The following is a 22,104-nucleotide window of genomic DNA, read 5'->3' on the forward strand; positions in this document are numbered from 1 at the left end:
AGGGCATCAGACTTCAGAGTGTTGAATTTACTACATAGTTGTTTCTCATTCTAACTGTAGGAAACGTGAAAGCTGCTGATCAATACGGCAAATAAGTAATTGCTGTTTAGTGATTATCAAAAATCAACATAGCAGTTTCTGACTCATATTGACTACAATTGAAGGATGTGGTAGAAAGCATGCAACTGAATGGACTTCAGTTATGAAAACAGCTAAATTTTCTAAAGACAATTGTAAATATTGTCATGAGTTGTTAAGTAGAGAGAGGGACTCATGCTCATGCATTTCTTTTGAATTCTCCAAGCTGGAATATGTCTCATAATTAAACTGTCTACTAAAGTGGAAAAGCAGGATATTGAGTTTGATGATCCTCCAAGTGACACATCTTTATGTAATCATTGTCTTCAAACATAGCCATAATGATAATTTAAGTTCCTGTTCCAGAACGTCCTACAGCTCTTCTACATTTTGCCACAACCACTATCAGCCTTATAATTGGCTGCTTAACAAAGGAGGAGTGATGCTCCAGGTTCCCAGTGAAATTTTGGAATACTTCATTTCTACAATTGCACCATCATAAGCATGGCGGTTACTCTGAGCACAAAAAGCATATCATTAAAACATAGGACACATTTTTATGCACAAGGCAGCCTACAGAGAGGCACTAAATATACTAAAGCAATTGAAGGAGGTTTTGGGGGGACTTGACATGACACGCTGATGACACTATTGTTACAGTCTTTGAAATTTTGGCTTGATCAGATCAACAAAGACTTGAAACCACATGAAGACAAAATAACAAAATGATTCAGAGAAGCTGTGAAATCTTTCCTCTACTTTCCTAATATGACTGATCTCAAATAAAAGTCATATGATGAACCCGGCACAAGAAAATCTGAAGCATGGCTGATTGAACTTATTCTTGAGGTTATTCCTTCTCTTCCCGTGCTTAAAAATAGTAGATCCAGACTGCTACCCCAAATCTGTCTGTGAAGGAGCCTGCATCACGTTGTATTGCATCGTAAGGGTAGAAAATTGTGGAAGTAAAATCAGGGATGACAGGGCAGTTGAATTCAGAAGTTTGTCAATTTGCAAATGACTTGCAGTCATCTCAGCATCAGCCCAGTATGATTTTACCATCTTTGGATTGATTTGGTCCAAACTTTGTAACAGGTGAAATACGAAAAAGCTAATAGTTAAAAGTGTGTTTAAGGGTAGACACAGTATGCCGAGCTGGATCGTAAACTGGCCACTTCAATCTTGATTTGATTTACAGTATTGCAAGCTTTTCACTTTGGGCAAGATGAAAACTTTTTTTGGTTTGAGGTATAAATATGCTTACAAAGTGAGTCAAATGTGTTTCTGTTTTGTTTCAGAAAACCAGCAGTTTCCCCTCCCCCACTCCTCACAATATTTTTTCAGTAAGTTTTTGGAGGGTTGGGGAAAATCACAAAACTGTTTAGCAGATCACCTAACACGTTGCTATCCTAATCCTAATTGGGATGTCTGACTAGCATGGAATATAAATATTAAATAATAAAATAAAATAAATAAAATAAAAAATAGAATTATTGGTATAATGTCTTGCTTTAGGGAGAATTTTCTAATTTGAAATTTAAAGCACATCTATTAGATAACATTATAAAGACTATTTTTACCTTTTTTGTATACATATTTTTCAGAATTACATTTTATTGTTATCTTTAACAGGATGTGACTGCTGCATTGTGTATATGCTAGTGACAGAGAGAGCATAACTAGAACTGACAAATGCCCATTGGGCAACAGAAAAACCAGTGGAGAGATGAAAGATGAGCTTCCAGCAGCCGCAGAGTGGATATAGACTTCAAGGGAGCCCCATAAGCCTTATAAAGGAAGGAAAACAACATTATGAAGGGTCCTAACGGCCATAAAATTCCAAAAATGGCAATGATTGCTTTCATTACATAAAGTGTTCGTTAAAGCTTTAAATAATGAAATAAACGTTCACACTGAGAATGGAAACCTTCACCATTAAACTCGTCTCTGTTTACTTTACAATAATCCCGGCCATAAAAGCAGTGCTTCACAAATATTCCATTCTTTGGGAGCTCTGAAAAGCCTGTAGACCACACAGTTCTCTTTCCTTAAAGCCTTTACATCTTCAGCAAAACGTCTATAGGTGCTGGCTTCCAGCCCTGAGCATGGCAATTTCTCCTTCCAATAAGATTGTCAGAATATGAGAAACCTTGAGTCAGGGTTACGGAATTCCATGGAGTTTTTTGTTTTCACTGGCCTAAATTAGGCTACTTTTTATGAGATCCAGGCGTATTTTGGATTTTGAAAAAATGTGCAGAAATCTTTGAGTCCAGAAGGTAAGTAGGAAAACTGATCATAAAGGCTTTTGCGGTTCAGGATGAAGAGAGAAAGAATATACCAGGAGTTCTTTTCTGCCTAAAAAGATTAATGATTGACTTAGCTGCTTTAAAATATATAAAACTGTACATAAAACAGACATGAAATTGTTATTTTTAAATGAGTAACAAGAAGTTCATTATGTAGGAGCAGAAATAATTTAAAAATCCCAAGCAACTTCTTTTATTTATGTTAGATAAAATATTGTTAGGTTTGATAATATAGGTTTCAGAGTAGCAGCCGTGTTAGTCTGTATCTGCAAAAAGAACAGGAGTACTTGTGGCACCTTAGAGAGTAACACATTTATTAGAGCATAAGCTTTCGTGGGCTGCAGCCCACTTCATCGGATGCATAGAATGGAACATATAGTAAGAAGATTATATATATATATATATATATATATATATATACACATACAGAGAAGGTGGAAGCTGCCATACAAACTGTAATAGCTCCTCTTAATTAATTAGCCTCTTACAGTTTGTATGGCAACTTCCACCTTCTCTGTATGTGTGTATATATATAAATATATCTTCTTACTATATGTTCCATTCTATGCATCCGATGAAGTGGGCTGTAGCCCACGAAAGCTTATGCTCTAATACATGTGTTAGTCTCTAAGGTGCCACAAGGACTTCTGTTCTTTTTGACAATATAATCCATCAGTAGTGTCACCTGTTCAAAGATTTTTTTTATTGGATGGTTTAGGAAGCACCTTTTGGAAACCTTAAAACATATTACAAACTACAAATATTAAAGGAACACTCCACCTATCACTGAAATACAGCCATTTTATGCTTTGAATGTGACTTAGAAGAACAAAATGTATCTCTGTGTGTGTAAAGGACAGCAAAATGTGGATAAAATTATCACTGAAACCTTTGAGCTATAATCTATTTTCCATGAAGGCCCTTGAGCAATATTGTAACTTACTGTACTGTTTGTAATGATAGTATTTAAATCCAGTTGTTTTCTGAACAGTTCAGTTTAGCAGTTTTCTTCCAATAATGTTTTTGATTAGCTTTCTAAACTACAAATGAGGTTAAATAGATAATAGAAGAAAAGAAATCTGTTCCTCAGTTATATATTTTTAGTTCATTAATGTACATTAAGCTGTTAAATAAATCTGATTTATGTGAGTACATTTTTACTCTCTCCATCCAAAACAAAATCCTTTGTCTCTTCACATATTTTTGGAAGACCTAACAGAGAGACTGTCTGCATCATGAGTGGGAGAAGTAAATGAGTCACAGTTCACTTTGAGGAGCTTTGTTTCATTCAAATCCCTCTTGCCAAGATGCTGATACTGAACTTGAGTCATCAGCAGTAAACAAGCCATACTGAAAATTGACTCTTTAGAGCACAGAATAAATGTGGAGAAAGTTAAGACACTCACGCATGGACTCTGCTGCTTAGTACCTGGATTCGAGAGGAACTATTGGTTTCATTATTTCCTCCTCTGAGATTGTTCACAAGTACCTTAAACTCAGCTGAAATGCCAGTCTCCAAAACTTCAGTTTGTAGTATGCATGTCCAGTGGGAAACAGCAACTTCAGTCTGGTTTTGAGGTCACTGAACTTTACATTGTGTTTTCAGTGTTCTAAGCAAGGTGTTACTTGTACCTAACTTTTAGTACTTTGGTTTACATCTCTGGTGCGGTGCAGGCTAAGACGGGTGACAGAATTTAGCACTGGTGTACATGGGTTTTTTGTTTCTGAAATATTCAAATATTTTTCTGAAGCCCAGGAGAAGCAGATGTTTTAAAAATAAAGTATCCCTTGATGTACGCTCTTTAAAACATCAGTGCTAGTGACAAGTAGGTTAATATTCTTAGGATTGGTTACTTCAACTGTGAATGAAGAGAGATCAACAGTAAAACTGTTAGTCTAAAGAACAAATGCTAAAAGACCAAGAATGTGCATAAGATGGCTTACTTTATTGACGGCATTAATTTAATATAGGCAAGTATAATATGTGTGTTACATTAAGACTGGCTCAGACACAATGGGCCCAATCTTGCTCCTATTGAAGTCTTTTGCGGTTGACCTCGTTGCCTGTGTGATTTGACTGTCAGGCCAAAATGTTCAATCTTTGAATATTTAGAGTTAGAGCTAGTCTACACTGGCAACACTAAAGAGCTAAACCCCACCTCCATGAGGGGCCAAGCTCCCAGCGCTGGTGTACTGTCTACACTGGGACTTTACAGCGCTGAAACTTGCTGCACTCAGGGGTGTGTTTTTTTCACACCCAGGAGTGAGAAAGTTGCAGCGCTGTAAACTGCCAGTGTAGACGAGCCCTTAGTCACCGAAATCTGCGGTTTGACAGGTGTGTAAGCTGATTATCAGAGGTGCTCAGCTCCCCCAACGCCCTCATGGAAGTCTATGGGATCTGTGGTTATTTAGCACCTCTGAAAGTCAAGCCACTGGTTTAAAGTGCCTAAGTGTGGATTTAGGAGTCTATCTTTAGGCACCCATGTTAATTTTGGCCCTTCTTTTTACTGTATGAGTCAGAAAACTCAACAGTGTCTACCTTAGTGTGAAAATATGAGCTACTGCCAGTGTCATGTAAATTGTAGTTTCTATGTAATAATCTCATCTGTAAATTTCTACCTCTGTCATATTGAGCCTATGAGGAATAGTATGGGAACACAGAAGATTTGGTTTTATTGTTTACATAGGGAGAGGGAGACTTTGTGAACTTTGCCCTGTTTTCTGTATAATGTTGTTATCCTTTGTCTACATAGGTTTGCCTCTCATATCATGGTAAAAATCCCTAAATCTGTATTCACCGCATATTTGTGGTTACGATTGGCCAACTAATATTGCAGTGTGAAACGAGACTTTGTATACAGAGATATCTGCTTTACCCTGAAACGCTCCACTTCCTTTGAGTTAAGCGCTGGCAGCCATACTTCCATGGCACTAACATTTCTGATTCACTGGCTGGGTTAAAATTTACACTTCTAAGTGCATTAAGGGACGGAGGGAGATGCTGTTTAGATACTTTGCGTGAAAATGAAAGTGGAAAATGCACTTCTGTGGTCAAACACAGATGTGACCTGTAAACTGGTACAGCTTACTTGCCAAGGGGCTAGAAGGAGTGAGTTGATGGGAGCTACTTTAACTTATACATGCTTTTCTTCCAACTCCTCAGCATATAATTTACAACATCAATCTTCATGGATTATCCTAGGTACCCTTAAAATTCCCTGATGCCTACTGACACCTGCTTACTGACATTTAACTCAGTGGTTCTCAAAGCCAGTCCGCCACTTGTTCAGGAAAAGCCCCTGGCGCGCTGGACTGGTTTGTTTACCTGCCGCGTCCACAGGTTCGGCCTATTGCGGCTCCCGCTGGCTGCGGTTCGCCACTCCAGGCCAATGGCGGCTGCGGGAAGGGTGACTAGCAAGTAGGTTGGCCCACGCTGCTTCCCGCAGCCCCCATTGGCCTGGAGTGGCGAACCGCGGCCAGTGGCAGCTGCGATCGGCCAAACCTGCGGACGCGGCAGGTAAACAAACCAGTCCGGAGCGCCAGAGGCTTTCCCTGAACAAGTGGCGGACCGGCTTTGAGAGCCACTGATTTAACTTACATGCCATCTCTGAATTGGACCCCCCCAGTGATCATTGTTAAGGGACAGAAAAGCAAAATTGATGGAGGAAGGAGAAGACATAAATGTAAATCTCTGAAGAATATGTAGAATGGAATTCAAACAAGAAAAAATAAAAGATCACTTAGGATACTGTCAAATGAACTTAAAAATAACTTAAACTTCACCAAACTTAAACCTCACCAGATATTAATAGGATAATAATAATAATAATAAATATAGTAGTAATAATATTTAGCACTCAGAGAGCACATTTTATCCATAGATGTCAAAGTAGGTGAGCATTAGCACCCCCCATTTTGAAAGATGAGGAGACATATAGCACAGAGAAGTTAAGTAAATTGGCCAAGACCAGATAGTGAATAGAACACAGGTCTCCAGATTCCCCATTTTGTGACCTATCCCATTGAATCACACACTCTCCTTTGAAACAGTGATTACATTTCATTCATACTGTCCCTTTGATCGCACTACCAGCAATTTTTCCACTCAGTCTGGAATGGTCCCAATAGATCATTTCAGAATATTAACACCAGAGCTATTCCTGGGCAGAATTGGTTGGCATTTTCCAAATGCAATTTTTCTTCCATTTTTGTTTTTGTCAATTTCAAACTTTGACCAAAAAAGAAGTGTAAGAGTATTTCAATGACATTTTCGCTAAACTTTTTTCTAATCCTTTGACCAGCTCTATTCTTGGGTGAGGCTGCATAAACAAATCCAAGTCTCTGGTTCTCGGCCGTTTGCAGTGTGATTTTGTTCACTGTCTTGCTTTGGTTTATTCATGCACATAGGCAGGAGGTTGAAATCTTTAGGAATGTTGCTTTCTGAAGCACTCACATAGCAAATAAGTAATTTCCTTATAGTGCCTGCTAACTGAAAGGAGCAAAGACACATCGTGCGTGAAATCCAGGTCCCACTGGGAATTGGGTTTGTGTGAGCATGCTATATGCACAGTTGGTAGGTCAAAGTTCTGAACTGCCCTTTATGTCACTGATTCTTTAAGATGAAAGGGAGGACAACATGGTACTCATATTCTTTTTTGAAAGAAAACATAGTCCAGCTGATGTTTTCCAGGTGATGAGATTTAGTTCTCTACCTTACTATGGGAAAAGATCATGGGCTAGGCGAGCCCAACTACCAGCTAGGGGGTATTATGTACATGACATGCAGTAATTAATTTTGAGTTGGAAAAATAAAAAGTAAGAGTTGTGATAAAAGCACAGTGAGAGTTCAGTTAGCTTTTGACCAGTTTCATTCGTAAAATTAATGGTTGGTCAGTTAGTGTTTATGTTCTGAAGTCTGTCTACCTTAAACAATATAAAATTTAATCCTGATAAATTGTTTCTGCCCACACCCCCACACCATATGGCACATCTGACTTCCATCCATTTCATAGCTGTAATACTGGTATCTACAATGAATAGTTAATCTTTTTATTTTTTGCTGTCACATATTTTTGTAATTTGGTTGCCAGGGCAATGATGATTTTCTGTGTGCTCATTATTATCAAAAATTAATGATGGGTGTAAAGTAGAATCTTGCTATTAATTGCAGGGAGACAAAGACTTTTGTATTTAATTCCCACCAAAAATCATTTTGTTTTGTTTTTTTCACTGGTCTTCTTCAACCCAAAATATTTTCTTCTCTTTAGTGTATTTCAGAAGTGTGAGTCTAAGGGAGATGTGCAAGAAAAAGTGTGAAAGAAAACATGTCATGGCCAGTGGATAACAGCTGATGTTTTTCTTTCTGATTTTGGCATCAAAGAGACTACGTGTCGTCTTTATTTCTTTTACCAATTTATTTTACAAATACAAGTGTTTTCAGACTTTTGTTCTGTGGCAATAGAAATTATATAAGTATTTTTTTAAAAAGCCTGTCTGAGATAAGGGCCAGTACAGGTACAGTATGTAGCATAGGAAAGCTGTACTGTTGGGAAGACTACAAGAACAATATCCAGCATCTGAAGCCTTTAATAACAATATGCATATATATGTACCCTATGTGTAGAAGATGAATCACTATTTTAACTAACCCGTTGTCTGCAGTTTCTTCTTTAAAATGAAATTACAGACTAAAACTGTACTGCACCTAGCAAAGTGGAGCTCCGATTCTGATTGGGGTCTGTATGTGCTACCATAAAAGCAGTAATAAAATAATAAACAAAGTGAAAAGAAATATGCACTCAGATTGAGCGAGATGTGTCTGGAAAGCTTAAGGATTCAATATTGATAAATATGATAAACACATGCTAATCTGTTTTCATCAATTTCAAAAGGAAAATTGGTTCATATTCTATACTTTTGTCAATCTAAATGTTATAGCCAAACCATTTTAATGCAGCAATATATACAGTAGGTTTCCTCGACTAGTCTGTGAGAGGCTGATGATTACTGTGCAGAATGCACATTTCTGACTAGTCTTATGTATGCCAGAAATATTAACTTCATGGGGATTTTTTTAAAAGTTTTGTTTTTATTTTGTCCTGTTTTGTTTTTTGAGGCAGAGAGGGTGGCTCAGAGTGTTGGTAATAGGAGATGTAGCCTTTTGCCTCTGGGTTGGAACCCTTCCCAAGAAAGTACCTTTCATCTAATGACAACCGTTACCATCTGATGGCTGTTTGGTCTGTGCAAAATGTGTTTAGTGGTCTCCGAGCAAGCCCCAAAAGTCTATCCATACAGCTGGTGTTGGTTAGCACCCAGTCATAGCAGAATGGCGAGAGTTTAAATGATCTTAAGCAATTATTGTGGTTCCTCCAACTCATGGTTGAGCATATGAGGGGAGCACTGTGGAGAAATGTACACTTGCTGTTGCTCCTGGTTTGCGGGTTACATTCTGCAGGGCTATCAACCTGATAAACTCTCAGTTCCAGTATTACTGTTACCGTGACACTTCCCAGGGATCCCAGGCTGCACCTCACCACCACCGGCCCTTAATATGAGGCAGCCTTACCTGTGCCTGCAGTGGATCAGCTCCCTAAATCCACCAGCCTCTGGCAACACAAGCACTACCTTCCAGGCCTCCCTCTCTCTGTACAGGTAGCAATAGGCATACTCCAACCCCATATCCTCAAAGTGTTCCCTACAGCATCCAGCCCCTTATTCAGTGAACACTCACAGAATTACCAGGTCTGCTGTCCTAAAGGAACAGAACACAGCAGCTTGTAAGATTCTGCTTAGGAGTGAGTCCCAGTGTTCCGTCTAATTCCACACATGCGTGGGGAAAATTAATTTTATGTGCGCCAATATGGAGGTAACGTGTGGCGTGGGTGGGGCCGAGGGGTTTGGAGTGTGGGAGGGGGCTCAGGGCTGGGGCAGAGGGTTGGGTTGGGGGGGGTGAGGGCTCCAGCTGGGGGTGCAGGCTTCCCCAGGGCTACGGTGGGGAGAGAGGACTCCCCCAGCTCTCTCTTTCTGCAGCAGCACCTGGGCTGGGGCGGGAGGGGCAAGGGGAGGCGCTTCTCCCCCGGTTGCACAGCTTAGAGGGAACTTAACTTGGGACCAGAACTTTGCTTAACACACAGTTCATAGGTAGGTTTATAGTGAAAACAAGTATAAGTTTATTATCAAAGATTCAAGATTCTAGTAATTGTGAGCAAGAATATTGGAAACAAATGGTTACATATAAAACGATATCATGCTTTCTACAGACTAAACTTAACCAACAGGTTCACCTCCTGTCTGAAGAAGTTTTATTTCACCCAAAGTTCTCTTTAACATTTTCAACCAGGGCCGTCTGAGATCCCTTTTTCATGAAGCAAAACTTCTGTCTTTTTCTTCATCAGTGAAGGCTGCCTGCGCATCTTCTCTGCTCCCGCCTCCAATTCTTATCTAACAAACCTTTAAAGCGCCCCTCCAGATAAAGTTCTTCCTTCCCTGCTGTTTCTCTCTTAGTTCCTCTCTGAAGTTTTTACAGTCCTTCATCTGCATTTGGTTCAGGTTGATGATATGAAAACCATAATGAATGAGAAAATTCTCTGTTTACAGACAGATGAATAAACATATCTCATCTAACTGAAAACCTATTTTTCACCTTTGCTGATGATCAGTACCTACAGACTTAAAAAAAATTATTTTGATGGCTAAAGTGATGCAAGCTTTTAGTCAAGACCTCATATGTCACTCTGGTGAACTAGAATATACATACCAGACCCATAAGAGGCCTGTAACCACTCTGTATCTCCTTGCCAGTCGGCATTAAAGGATTTTTGGGTCACAGTTACTAACTCTCTGCTTTATCGTGTGTCTCATAATATGTGGTATTATATTTAAACCTCAGCTCCTGGAATCCTGTGATTATGTGGGAATCTTACAGTTGTTATTTTTATTTATAAAGTAAGTTTCTAGCCCTCATGGTTACAGAGCAAAGTTTGAAAACAAACCCAAGTGTACCCCAAAGGCTCATAAAATAGAAAGCAACAGAGCCCCCCACTGCCAAATTCATTATTCTTAACATCTTTTGATTTTTTTAAGCCAATCTCATTTTTGAACACGTGGAGGATTAGCCACACTGAAATTCTTAAATAAATCTATTTTTGTAAAAAGACAAAACTCAGATTTTAATTATCCTTAATTCAATATTTTGATTATGTTTATATATTTTGAACAGTAAATAGAGATGGGTCTAGAATCGTATTCAGACTTCAGTGTTCAGACCCCTCTCCGCTTTTAACTAGACAGAAAACATGTGCTCTCCTGCAGCCTCCCCTTATCTGCCATTTCTTCGTGCAACACTTTTGTGGAAAAGCTTTTAAATCCTTATCTTTAAAAAATTGTCATCTGTGGAAAATGCAAATGCAGTAAATAGACATATCAATTAAGTGGGCTTATGGGGTATTCAACCCCTTGGACAATTGAGTCTGGAAATTTCAAGATGCTTTTTATGCAGTGTTAGGCAGAGACTCTGTAAAGACGTAATGCTGTTTGACAGTGGATGTTTGGTGGGTTTGCTGCATTGTTTTTCTTAGAGTGGTGCTTAGGAGCTAAGCCAAATGTTTACATTATAGCAGCAGTGTAGCAGCACTTTGAAATCTTTTGTGGCCTACATGCTCGATTAGAAAAATCTCATTAATGACATAAAATTCTAATCTGTAATGAGTTTTGCTAGCCATTACAGGCCTAAGTATTCTATATAATCCACTGTTGATTAACTTAATGAAGGCCTATGTAGTTTTTGAAAGCCTTGTGTGACAGCATATCAAAATGAGACTGAAACACTGTGCTTCTGGACTCCACTCCTGGAATAAATCAAGGTTAGCTGTTTACTTGCCGAAGTGGTTCTAGTGTAAATTAGTTCTTTCTGGGTAGAATGATCATACTGTGTTTTCATTTGTTCATTATAATTGTCAAGAGAAACAGACAGTGCAGTGGTGGTGAAGCATATGGTACTTCCGTTAAGCAGCTAGACTGTGTCTTTATTCAAGTCTTATTGATTTTCCTTTTCTTTCCTTGGCAGGTGACATCACACAGAAGGGATATGAAAAGAAGAGATCAAAATTAATTGGGGCATACCTGCCACAGCCTCCAGGTATGTATAGCTGTTCCAGCACTGTATGAAGTTGTCAAATACATAGATAGCTACAGAATAAAAATCTGTATATTGGAAAGAGTATCTGTGGCAGAAGCAAACCTGTTTGTTATGCATTGTACATACAGAGCTCCCATCATCCTTTTGTGTATACATATATATGTCTGCCTGGATGTGTTTACATTTTATACATATATTACTGTGGGATGCCCAAACCTACATGGCCAAGAAATAAAACTAGCCATGGCTCTGCAGGTAGCCATTATTTATTCCAGGGAATGAAAAAATATCTACAGAGCTATCGTAACCCTCTAACACTTAAGCCAAACAAAGGTCTCCGAACAGTGGGGAAAAGGAGTTAGGTTTATAACAGCCTGCCTGTCAGTACTAGGGTTTGCTCCATTGCAGGACTTCCAACCTAAGTCTGTCACGCCTGCGTATCTTTTGAAGAAGACAAGTGAAACAGTCATCCCCCACAGCTCAACACAGGCCAGAGTCCCACAATAAGGGCAAGCACCTATGATCCTTTCTAGAGACCTGGGTTAACCCTTTCCTTGCTTCCCTAGGGATGCAATACGTATCAAAACTAGACTCACCCACAGCCATACACAGACACCCCGACTGTATTTTGTTCACGTTGGTTTAATGCTTAATTTAAAGTATTCCATATGTAAATTGCAAATAAAATAAGAAAAGAAATATTTCACATTATCTTCTCCAGTTAGGCTGACCAGATAGCAAGTGTGAAAAATTGGGCCGGGGGCAGGGGGGTAATAGGAGCCTGTATAAGAAAAAGCCCCAAATATCAGGACAGCTGCTCAGCCTATCCTGGAATCATAGAATATCAGGGTTGGAAGGGACCTCAGGAGGTCATCTAGTCCAACCCCCTGCTCAAAGCAGGACCAATCCCCAATTTTTGCCCCAGATCTGTAAATGGCCCTTCCAAGGATTAAACTCACAACCCTTGGCCAATGCTCAAACCACTGAGCTATTGCTCCTCCCGCCCATCTGTATTTCCAATGCTGCATTTATTTTTTTTCATGTGAGACCACTGAATCATGAAGTCAAATATGAATTTGTGTGCATCAACGTAGGCCCCAGTCTTCACTGGGGCTCCACTCAGGCACCAGTGTCTACTTCCACTGATCTTGTGGGCCATAGTTCAGGTCTTCCTTTACCTTATGGTAATTACCTGGAATTTTGTATAGTTTAGGGTTTACTGTTTAATCTGCTCACACGTACATGCTACAGCAAGATGTTTTTGTGTCCTTAGACTTTACTGGCTCTGTCCCCAAAGTTCAGGAGATATTAAAAAAAAAAAAAAAAAGCTTGGCATTACTGACTGAGCTGTTGCCATCTCAGCTCTCCAGAAAGGTGTGGCACGATTTGGGGGGTGCTCTTGACATTTGCTAGCTGTTGGGAACAGCTATAAAACTAGACAGATCAAACAAAACACCCCATAATCCTAGAAGATTCCTAAACTTCTGTGCATTCAGCATTTTTACTAATTTATCAAAGTGTATACAACACTGTTCATAATCTGCTTCACTGAAACCTGTATGCTCTGTGCACCTCTACTCATTCCCCCCATTCCTGCCCCATACCTTCTGCAAACTGGTATAATTCATATTTTTATTAGTAGTATTTACTGAGCACAGTCAGTTGTGTCCTGCTGTCTCTCAGCTTGTTCTCCAAAGAGCTTTCAATTTCAGGAGCAAACTATATCCTCCAAAGCTGACACCCATGTAATGGGGTAAGAGATGAGACAGGGAACCCTATGGGATGAACCTGCCAAGAATTTCCTTCAAACTCTCTCCTCAGGGAGCTAGGGTTTGGCAATCTGTGGTGAAGGCAGAGGGTCCCCTGGAGAGAGTCATTCTCTCACTAATGCGCCTTTGTACCCTCACCAACTGAATGGTTCCTGCAGAGGTTGTTTAGCCTACACAAAATTGTCATCAGTGAAGGAGGTGGCCTTGTGCTGCTTTATTCAGATACAGAAATCTCAGTGGATATCCTCTGCCTTGGGAAGGGGAGAGAGACTCCTCCCCCTCTCCTCCAAATCCTGCAGTGGACCCAGCGGGGCTTCCTGTGACTGGAGGAAGGGGAGAACCATCCTGCAGAGATGGCATTGCTTCCTTTTGCATTCCTCCATCTAGATCCAGTGGAGCTGAGTCCCCTTTGCTTGCAAAAGGGAAACTTGGCCCTAAATTGTTTCAGCATTAAAATGAATGATTTTATTGCACTAAAGGACATTACAGCTGTAAAATTACAGTGTATTCCTGTTGAAACTGAGATTATTTATGCCTTAGGTCTTCGCTGTGTTTGTAGTTTTCTGTTTGTTTTGTTTTGTTTTTTCCCCCTTTGTTACTTTTAAAACAAAATTGGTAAAGAGGTATTGTGGTATTTTTCCTCTCAACCTTTACTTAGCTGAATGGCTGAGGGTCCCTGCTTCCTACCCAGGGAGATGAATCTTCTCCAAATGGAAGTAGGATAACAAAGTAACTGGGGCTGCCTCCTGTAGGTGCTTGTTAAGACCTCTTGAACATTGGTGTCCTATTATCCAATATGTCACTCATTTGTTTATTGTACTCTGTTTTCATGGGGAACTGCAAACATTTATAAGGTTTGGTACTAGAACTCTCTATTATAAGGGGAGGATGTTTTAGAAATATTAACAATAAGGGGATTGAATTTCACAATACTTTTTTGGTGGGAGCCAGGGTGTGAGAAAGGGATGGGGTCTGCATTTTTTGCAACTGCGCCTACCAAACGGAAAGTAAATCAAAAGGCAGTTCCCCACTGTTCCAGCATCCAGTCCTCCTGCTGCTGCTTTGCTAACATTACTAACACCAATGTTGGCAGAGCGGAACACTGATCATGTGGCTCCATGAGTGTACCGTAGTGTCTGTGTGTGTGTGTGTGTGCTGTACTGCATGGGGGCAGCCGCTCCATTCGTTGCTGTAACAAATGTAAAAAAACTAAACGTGAATTAATTAGTTTTTTTCAACTTGTTACAGCAGCGAATGGAGCTGCCGCGGTACGGTGTAGACTGCAACACAGTGAAGGAGCCGCAAGAAGAATGCTCCGCACTGCCAACTTTGGGGTCTGTGACATCCGGGAAGCAGCAGCTAGAGAGCGAGCGGCCAGCACAGCAGGAAACCGTCCCCTCTTTTACTTTCGTTTTGGTGAGCACAAGAAATGTATATTTTCAAGTGAATATTTGTTTATAAGCGTCCCTCTCCTGAAGGCCTCTGGGCATCTACTACAATAAAGCAGACAAACATAGTTAATAGAAAAGCAACATGGCCTGAGACAACACTTGGAAACCTGTTATCAACCATGTCCAAATAAGAACGAAGTAAAAAATCACCGTTCTTATGAATAACTGAAAAGACCCAAGTGTGTCTCTAACCTCTCCCAGAGGCATGCTTCAGAGGAGGTTTTGTACAATAAAGTGGTTAAAGCATAGGAGACTGACAAGACTTCTAGTTCTGGCTGTGCCACTGACTTGCTGTATATAACTCAGTCAAATCCAGGTGCCAGCCCTCTGGATGGTGCTGTAGAAGTCTAAAACATAGTGCACATGCCCTCTGTAGGGTCAGAATTCATCACTTTCCTGCTGTTTGACACTTATAAATTATTAGTAAGTCAACAAAAAGCCTAGGATTCCTAGTTCTTAGTTTGTCAGTTCACCACTTACCTTCCCTGAGGCCAGGGAGGACATGCACTGAAGCTTCCTTCTTTCCTTTTTATGCCCTCCATCCAGGCATGAAATTGCTGAAGATGATGTGGGATGGGGCTGGCTTCTGCTCTTGTCTCTAGGATAATTCATTAACTCCTTTATGCTCTGGTGCACCGTGGAGCTTGTCCAACCCCCCACAGACATATCTAGATGAGGAGAGCGTTCCAAACTCCCAGAAACTCAGTGGAGTAGGCCCTGCCTGAGGTCCTCTCAGGATTCTGTTGTGGAAGCTGAGCAGTTGCTGCTCCCCAACTGCACTTGCTGTGACTACAAGCACACTGTGACAGAGGTGGTCTCTCCCACAGAATGCTCCCATATTATTATCAGATCAATGATTGTTAATACAATGAAACTACAGAAACAATCCATATTAAGGCCTAAAGCTAATCAACTGTGGACCTTCACTTTATTGTCAGTTTTCTGTTAATGTGAAGTAGCATTGCTCATTGATTCGGAGCACTGGTCTGTGAACAAGTTCTAATCCAGGCGATGACAAGTTCTGTCTCTGCGGCCTTGAGCAATTCTCTCTGCCTCAGTTTCACCATAATACTTATCTGGGTGTTGCAGGGATTAAAAGAGTTAATTATTTTGTACCATAAAAAGTGCTACATGTTATTAATAATACTATTGAAAGCAGAATGATGCTGTCCAACCATGCCCCTCTTCACGTTCACAAATTAGTGGGGGTATTTCAGTTGTGTTCCGTAGTCTCAGAAGGCTGCTGTCACTTTTTCTTGGGAAAACAAAACAATTACACCATGTAACTTTTGTTTCCTCAAGCTGTATTTGCCAGAACATCAATTAGAGGTGCAGATGTTCTGTGCACAGGATTGTTTTCATTTTAAATTTGTTCTATAACTGTTGAATATCTGGTTTTGGAACCTTCGTATTATGCTACTTTCCTTATTTGATAAACTGAGGCTAGCAAATTAAAACCATAGCACACTTCTTGTACTGTTAAATTAGGAAAGGAGCACAGTGAATTTCCCTAAAACATTTTGGGGGCATTTTCTGCCTGGTACAGATGTGGGAATAGGAGGGGAAGAGTTGTAATGTGATCTAGTGGATTAGACATCAGCCTGGGAGCCCTTGACTTCAATAGGAGTTGAGGGTGTTATACATTTTGCTGTTTCAGGCCTTAAATGGCTTCCCAAAGGTTACTTGGCAATAGGGTGACCAGACAGCCAATGTGAAAAATTGGGACAAGGGGTGGGGGGATAATAGGAGCCTATATAAGAGAAAGACCCAAAAATCGGGACTGTTCCTATAAAATCAGGATATTTGGTCACCCTGCCTGGCAAGTTGGTATGTTGTAAAGTAGGGGGCAGGATATTTACAAGTGCTGAAATCTGGAAATATAAAGGGTGTAAGCATTAAATCAGGCCTGTTTCCCTGTTTTACAGATTCAGCAACTGACCCTTGGCATAATGAAGTAACTTGCAGGAGAGACACTGTGAATCAGCTTGGCAGCTAGGGGACCAGTGCCATCTAGTCCTCTGTGCCATGCTGATTTAGACCATGACCGTATGCAAGTCACTTAATTTCTTAGCCTCAGTCTCCCCGAATTGTAAAATGGGGGTGGTGACCTTGATCTTTCCTCCCAGGCCTTCCACTCAAAGAGCGGTTCTCACTACTAACCGCTGAATAATTTCTTCTTACATTATAGAGGTTGTTTCAGAATAATTGGCATATAAGAGCGCCTCCAATTCTGTATGTGGAAGTAGTTTTCTGCTTCTCCTTGCTTGTGCTATTAAATTCAATTTTTTTTACATCAAATTTGCCTTTACTGTTAATGTGGTTTACCCTGTGCAAGTTACTCATCTTGGACAATGGAAGTAAACTAGTCTATTTCACTTTTGCTTTGCCATGCGCAAGGATAGCACTGCATACAGTTTGGTTGCAAAGCCTGCGAGATGTTTAAATAAAGCTTGATTCTGGGATTAAAATAAATCAGAGCTACTTGTACATGCACTAATACGATTTAACATTTATGGGGAAACGTTCATCGATTGACCTCAAAGCCCTTTACAAAGATGGGTATGGGTGGAATTTGCAAAAGCACCTAAGTGTGTTAGGAGCACAAATCCCATGTGACTTTCACTTAGGATAGGACTTTCAAAAGCACCTTAGTGTCGTCGTTCCCATTTTCGGAATATGACTAAGGCTATGTCTACACTACAAGCTAGGCGTGTTATTCTCCTGCTCACATACACCTACTTGGGCGATCTCTCATCCCGCTAGCACAAGCATAAATAGCAGTGTAACTGCAGTAGCACCTAGAACGTCACCAGAGGCATGGCCGAGCCATGCGGAGTACAAACCAGTGGATATATACTTGGCCCAGGTCAGCCATTCCTCCAGTGCCACTACCCATACCACAGCGGCTACACTGCTGTTTGAAGCCACTCTAGCTTGATGAGAGAGAAAGCAGGTATTGTGTACACGAGCAGGGGAATCACACCTCTAGCTCATAGTCTAGATCAGGGGTCGGCAACCTATGGCACGCGTGCCAATTCTTAATGGCACGCTGCTGTCTGCTGGACCCCGGCAGACAGCAGCATGCCATTAAAATTCCGGCCCGGCCCGGCCCGGCCCGCTGTTTTCCACCACCCACCCACCTCTCTCTCCTTGCAGGGCAGGCAAGCTCCCCCCACCCTCCCCATGCCTCTTTTCCCAGCGTGCTGGATTCCTGCCCCTCCTTCTTTCCCTCCCTGCGGTCCATCAGCTGACGGCCCTTGCTACCAAGGGGGAAAGGGAAAAGCGGAACTGCAGCACGCTCTCTGCTCCGGGGACCTTAGTGAGGGGGGTGGAATCAGGGCATATCCCCTCCAGCCCCCTGCTGTGAGCAGCTCGGGGCAGGGGGCTGGGAGCACCCCCACGACCCCAGCCCTCTGCCCTGACTCCTGCATCCCCTCACACACACCCCAGACCCCTGCCCTGACCCCTGAACCCTCCTCACACACACCCAGCCCTCTTCCCTCACCCCCGCGCCCCCCATACACCCCAGCCCCGTGCCCTGACCCCTGCACCCGCCCCACAACCCCAGCCCTGACTCCGGCACCCCATACACACCCCCAGCCCCCTGCCCTGAGCACCAAACAGGAGCTCCTGCACACACACACCCCACATTCCCACCTGCACCCCTCACGCCAAATGGGAGCTGCCCAGGTAAGCGCTCCACACCCAAACCTCCTGCCCCAGCCCTGAGCCCCCTCCCTCATTCTAGCTCCTGGCCAGACCCTGCACCCCAGCCTACTCCTTCACCCCCAGCCCTGGTCTCAGCACACTCCCACCCTCATCTCAGTGCAGAGAGAGGAAGAGAATGAGGTAGAACCAGGGAGAAGGTAGGTACCTACTGTATGTGGACAGGGCCGGACCCTAGACCGGCAGCAGGCTCAGCAGGGCCGGCAGCTGGGACCCTGGCTGGCAGGAGCCGGCGGACGGAACCCTAGACCGGCAGGGGACTGAGAGGCAGCGGGCTGAGACACTCAGCCCACTGCTGGTCTGGGGTCCCAGCTGCCAACCCCGCTCAGCCCGCTGCTGGTCTGGGGTCCCAGCCGCCAGCCCCGCTCAGCCCGCTGCTGGTCTGGGGTCCCAGCCGCCGGCCCCGCTCAGCCCGCTGCTGGTCGGGGGTCCCAGCCGCCGGCCCCGCTCAGCCCACTGCCGGTCTGGGGTTCTGGCTGCTGGCCCCTTGCCAGCCGGGTTCCCTGCCGCAGGCCCCACTCAGCCTGCTGCCGGCCTAGGTGAACGGAACCCCAGGCCGGCAACGGGCTGAGCGGGCCGGGGGCATAAGATCAGCATTTTAATTTAATTTTAAATGAAGCTTCTTAAACATTTTGAAAACCTTGTTTACATACGACAATACTTTAGTTATACAATATATAGACTTACAGAGCGAGATCTTCTAAAAAATGTTAAAATGTATTATTGGCACGCGAAACCTTAAATTAAGGTGAATAAATGAAGACTCGGCACACGAGTTCTGAAAGGTTGCAGACCCCTGGTCTAGATATAGCCAAAGGCACAGAAAGGCAAAGTGACTTGCTGGTAGTTCTTTATTTCCTAAAGCCTAATTGTTGGCCTATATCAACCTGATGGTTTATTGAATCAGGTTTGATTTATGAAGGCATATGAGAAAATCACAGCCATGCCACCATTTCTACAATTTATACCAAATTTCTGACTGCTCTTTTTCATGTTAATTCAGAACCCATTTCCAATCATATCTGTGAGCTGAAATAAATATGGAAGGTAAGCTAGTCCAGTTGATGTTTCATCAGGAGTACTGCACCCCTATGCTTACAAAGAGTATAGTGGCCAGAGTATCTCTTGCATACCATTTGTAGGTGAATATACATGAATGGAACCAGTTTTTAAATCATATTTAGCATGGGCTGTCATAGTTTCCAGGGAAGTTACTATTTACTCGTATGATAGCAATATGTGATGTAACAAATATAATTGTGGTGGCATGACATTTAACACGTATATACATCATACAGAGCATTCATCACTCGGCTTTGATTTAATGACACAACAACAATCACTGAAGAAAAGCTCTGTAAAGAGATTGATCTAATAGTAAATCATATTTTAAACTGTTCCAAATATCACATGCCATTTCTCCCCCATCCTTCCAGTCCCTGAAGTTGTTGGGTTTGTCTACAGCTGTATCTCCCAGGGTTTTATATATAATAGATTAGTTTTAGAAGAATAAAATCAACCTCTGCTTAAGAATGCCTTCTGTCTTTCTTAAATTAGTTGCTTAAGCTTTTAAATATTTTTAAATAAAAGATTTTGAGAGAGTCAACTCAAAGTAATAAAAGAAACATCAAAGATATTTGTCAGCTATAGCTAAAGAAACAATTGCCCTCTATCTGATAGGACAAAGTAGCTACCACCACACAGGATGCATTATCAGCACTTAGCACAACAATTAAACTAAAACCAAGAAGCAATAAAGACTGGAAAGGAGGAAAGAAGAGGTGAAGGAGAACAAGGAAAGGGCAGGGGGACTACATGCATTCCATACATATATTTTATAATGATGTTAACAACCTGCAATATATTTCTTAAATAGCTTTTATATAAGGTTATATTCCTCAATATTGCTTTGTAAGCTAAAGTCAGTAGATGTGTTAGAAAAGGCAGTTAACAGCTGATGACATTGGAATTAAAAGCATGGCCATTCACTAATACATAGAAGAAAATTTACATGTAACTTAGTACCTATAGGGCATTGATCTCTGATCATAGAATATCAGGGTTGGAAGGGACCTCAGAGGGGTCATCTAGTCCAACCCCCTGCTCGAAGCAGGACCAATTCCCAGTTAAATCATCCCAGCCAGGGCTTTGTCAAGCCTGACCTTAAAAACCTCTAAGGAAGGAGATTCTACCACCTCCCTAGGTAACGCATTCCAGTGTTTCACCACCCTCTTAGTGAAAAAGTTTTTCCTAATATCCAATCTAAACCTCCCCCACTGCAACTTGAGACCATTACTCCTCGTTCTGTCATCTGCTACCATTGAGAACAGTCTAGAGCCATCCTCTTTGGAACCCCCTTTCAGGTAGTTGAAAGCAGCTATCAAATCCCCCCTCATTCTTCTCTTCTGGAGGTTAAACAATCCCAGCTCCCTCAGCCTCTCCTCATAAGTCATGTGTTCCAGACCCCTAATCATTTTTGTTGCCCTGATCTTTGTATTTAAAATAATGCTGTTCAAAGTACATTTTTGCATATCTTGAAAAAACATTCAGTGGGCAGCAAATAGTCGGTCACTTGGAAGCAAGTCAGTCACTGGTGCTAATTTCATTCATCTTTTTTAAAATGTGCACAAAAATCTGCCAGACAGAATTAGTCAAAATAAAGTCCCTTTTCCAGTCACAGGACAAGTACAGCATGTCACAGATCACAGATAGTTTACTACAGGCCTGGATTGCATGATATTTAATATTCTGTAATATTCTCCTGCTTCTCATACAAAAGTGTCAGTGTAGATGCTTTCTATCCTGTACTCTGTAACATTACACTATATAGAGTGAGGCTATTTTATATAGTACCTAACATGTCCTGTTGAGTGTTTTGATATTATTTTGCCCTCTGGTTACAATGTTTAGGGGTAAATGGGGAGTAATCAATCAAGCAGACTTTATAGATTATTGTAACGGACTGGTGGAGGATAAACTCTTTTGCAGTTCTTTTCACTTTGATCTAGTCCTCTTTGCAACTGGACTAGATCAAAGCATTTTAACAGACCTGTTATTGCATGTCAACAGGGTCCAGATGCTCAATTAGTCCACAGCAGGCTAGGGCAGGTTAGATTCACACCCCATATGGTTGTGAACTAAATGTTTGTGTAGACAAGCCCAAAGTGACTTGGACAATACTTTTGCATGGTCAGTTGCACTTCCTGCCATGCACTGCCATAGTGACATTAGTCACTGAGTGCTCTCAGGGCCCTGCTCACCGCATACCGCAGGAAAGCTGAAACCGCAGAGACAGCAGGCAGTCATCATGTGCCCAGAGAAGAAGGGGAGGAGTGGGCCTAAGTATGATTGGTGGTGTGGCTCTTGGGTCTATGTACTTTTCCTTCCTGAAAAGATCATTTAATCAAGTGGGGAGCAGAAAAACTGATCAAAATTTCTGAAATGCCATGAGATTCAAGACAAATTATTTTAAAAGTGCTTTGTTTAGTCAATTAAAAAAAATAGATGCACATCCCATTACACTCCTGTGCACCTAGGAGATTTTAGAGTTTAACTATGAAGCTCATAGAATCATTTATATGCAAAAGAATCTCTAGTGGAACATCTAATCCAGGCCCCCTGTGTGAGGGTAGGATTTA

At 41.7% G+C, this 22,104-nt stretch overlaps 1 protein-coding gene across 13 annotated transcripts in view; it reads left to right on the forward strand.

Annotated features, from left to right (window-relative positions):
• Nucleotides 1-22,104, forward strand: part of DIP2C (disco interacting protein 2 homolog C) — a 485,644-nt gene that overhangs the window by 273,172 nt on the left and 190,368 nt on the right. For 11 of the 13 annotated variants that reach the window (XM_073334492.1, XM_073334497.1, XM_073334493.1 and 8 more), the window contains exons 2-3: nucleotides 11,449-11,520; nucleotides 14,538-14,705. In XM_073334492.1, the coding sequence (XP_073190593.1) occupies nucleotides 11,449-11,520; nucleotides 14,538-14,705 (240 nt within the window). The remainder of the gene's footprint in view (nucleotides 1-11,448; nucleotides 11,521-14,537; nucleotides 14,706-22,104) is intronic. The other 2 variants (XM_073334503.1, XM_073334505.1) reach the window with 1 other exon arrangement.

Source organism: Lepidochelys kempii, chromosome 2, assembly GCF_965140265.1.
Source record: "Lepidochelys kempii isolate rLepKem1 chromosome 2, rLepKem1.hap2, whole genome shotgun sequence".
In the NCBI taxonomy this organism is placed as follows: domain Eukaryota; kingdom Metazoa; phylum Chordata; order Testudines; family Cheloniidae; genus Lepidochelys; species Lepidochelys kempii.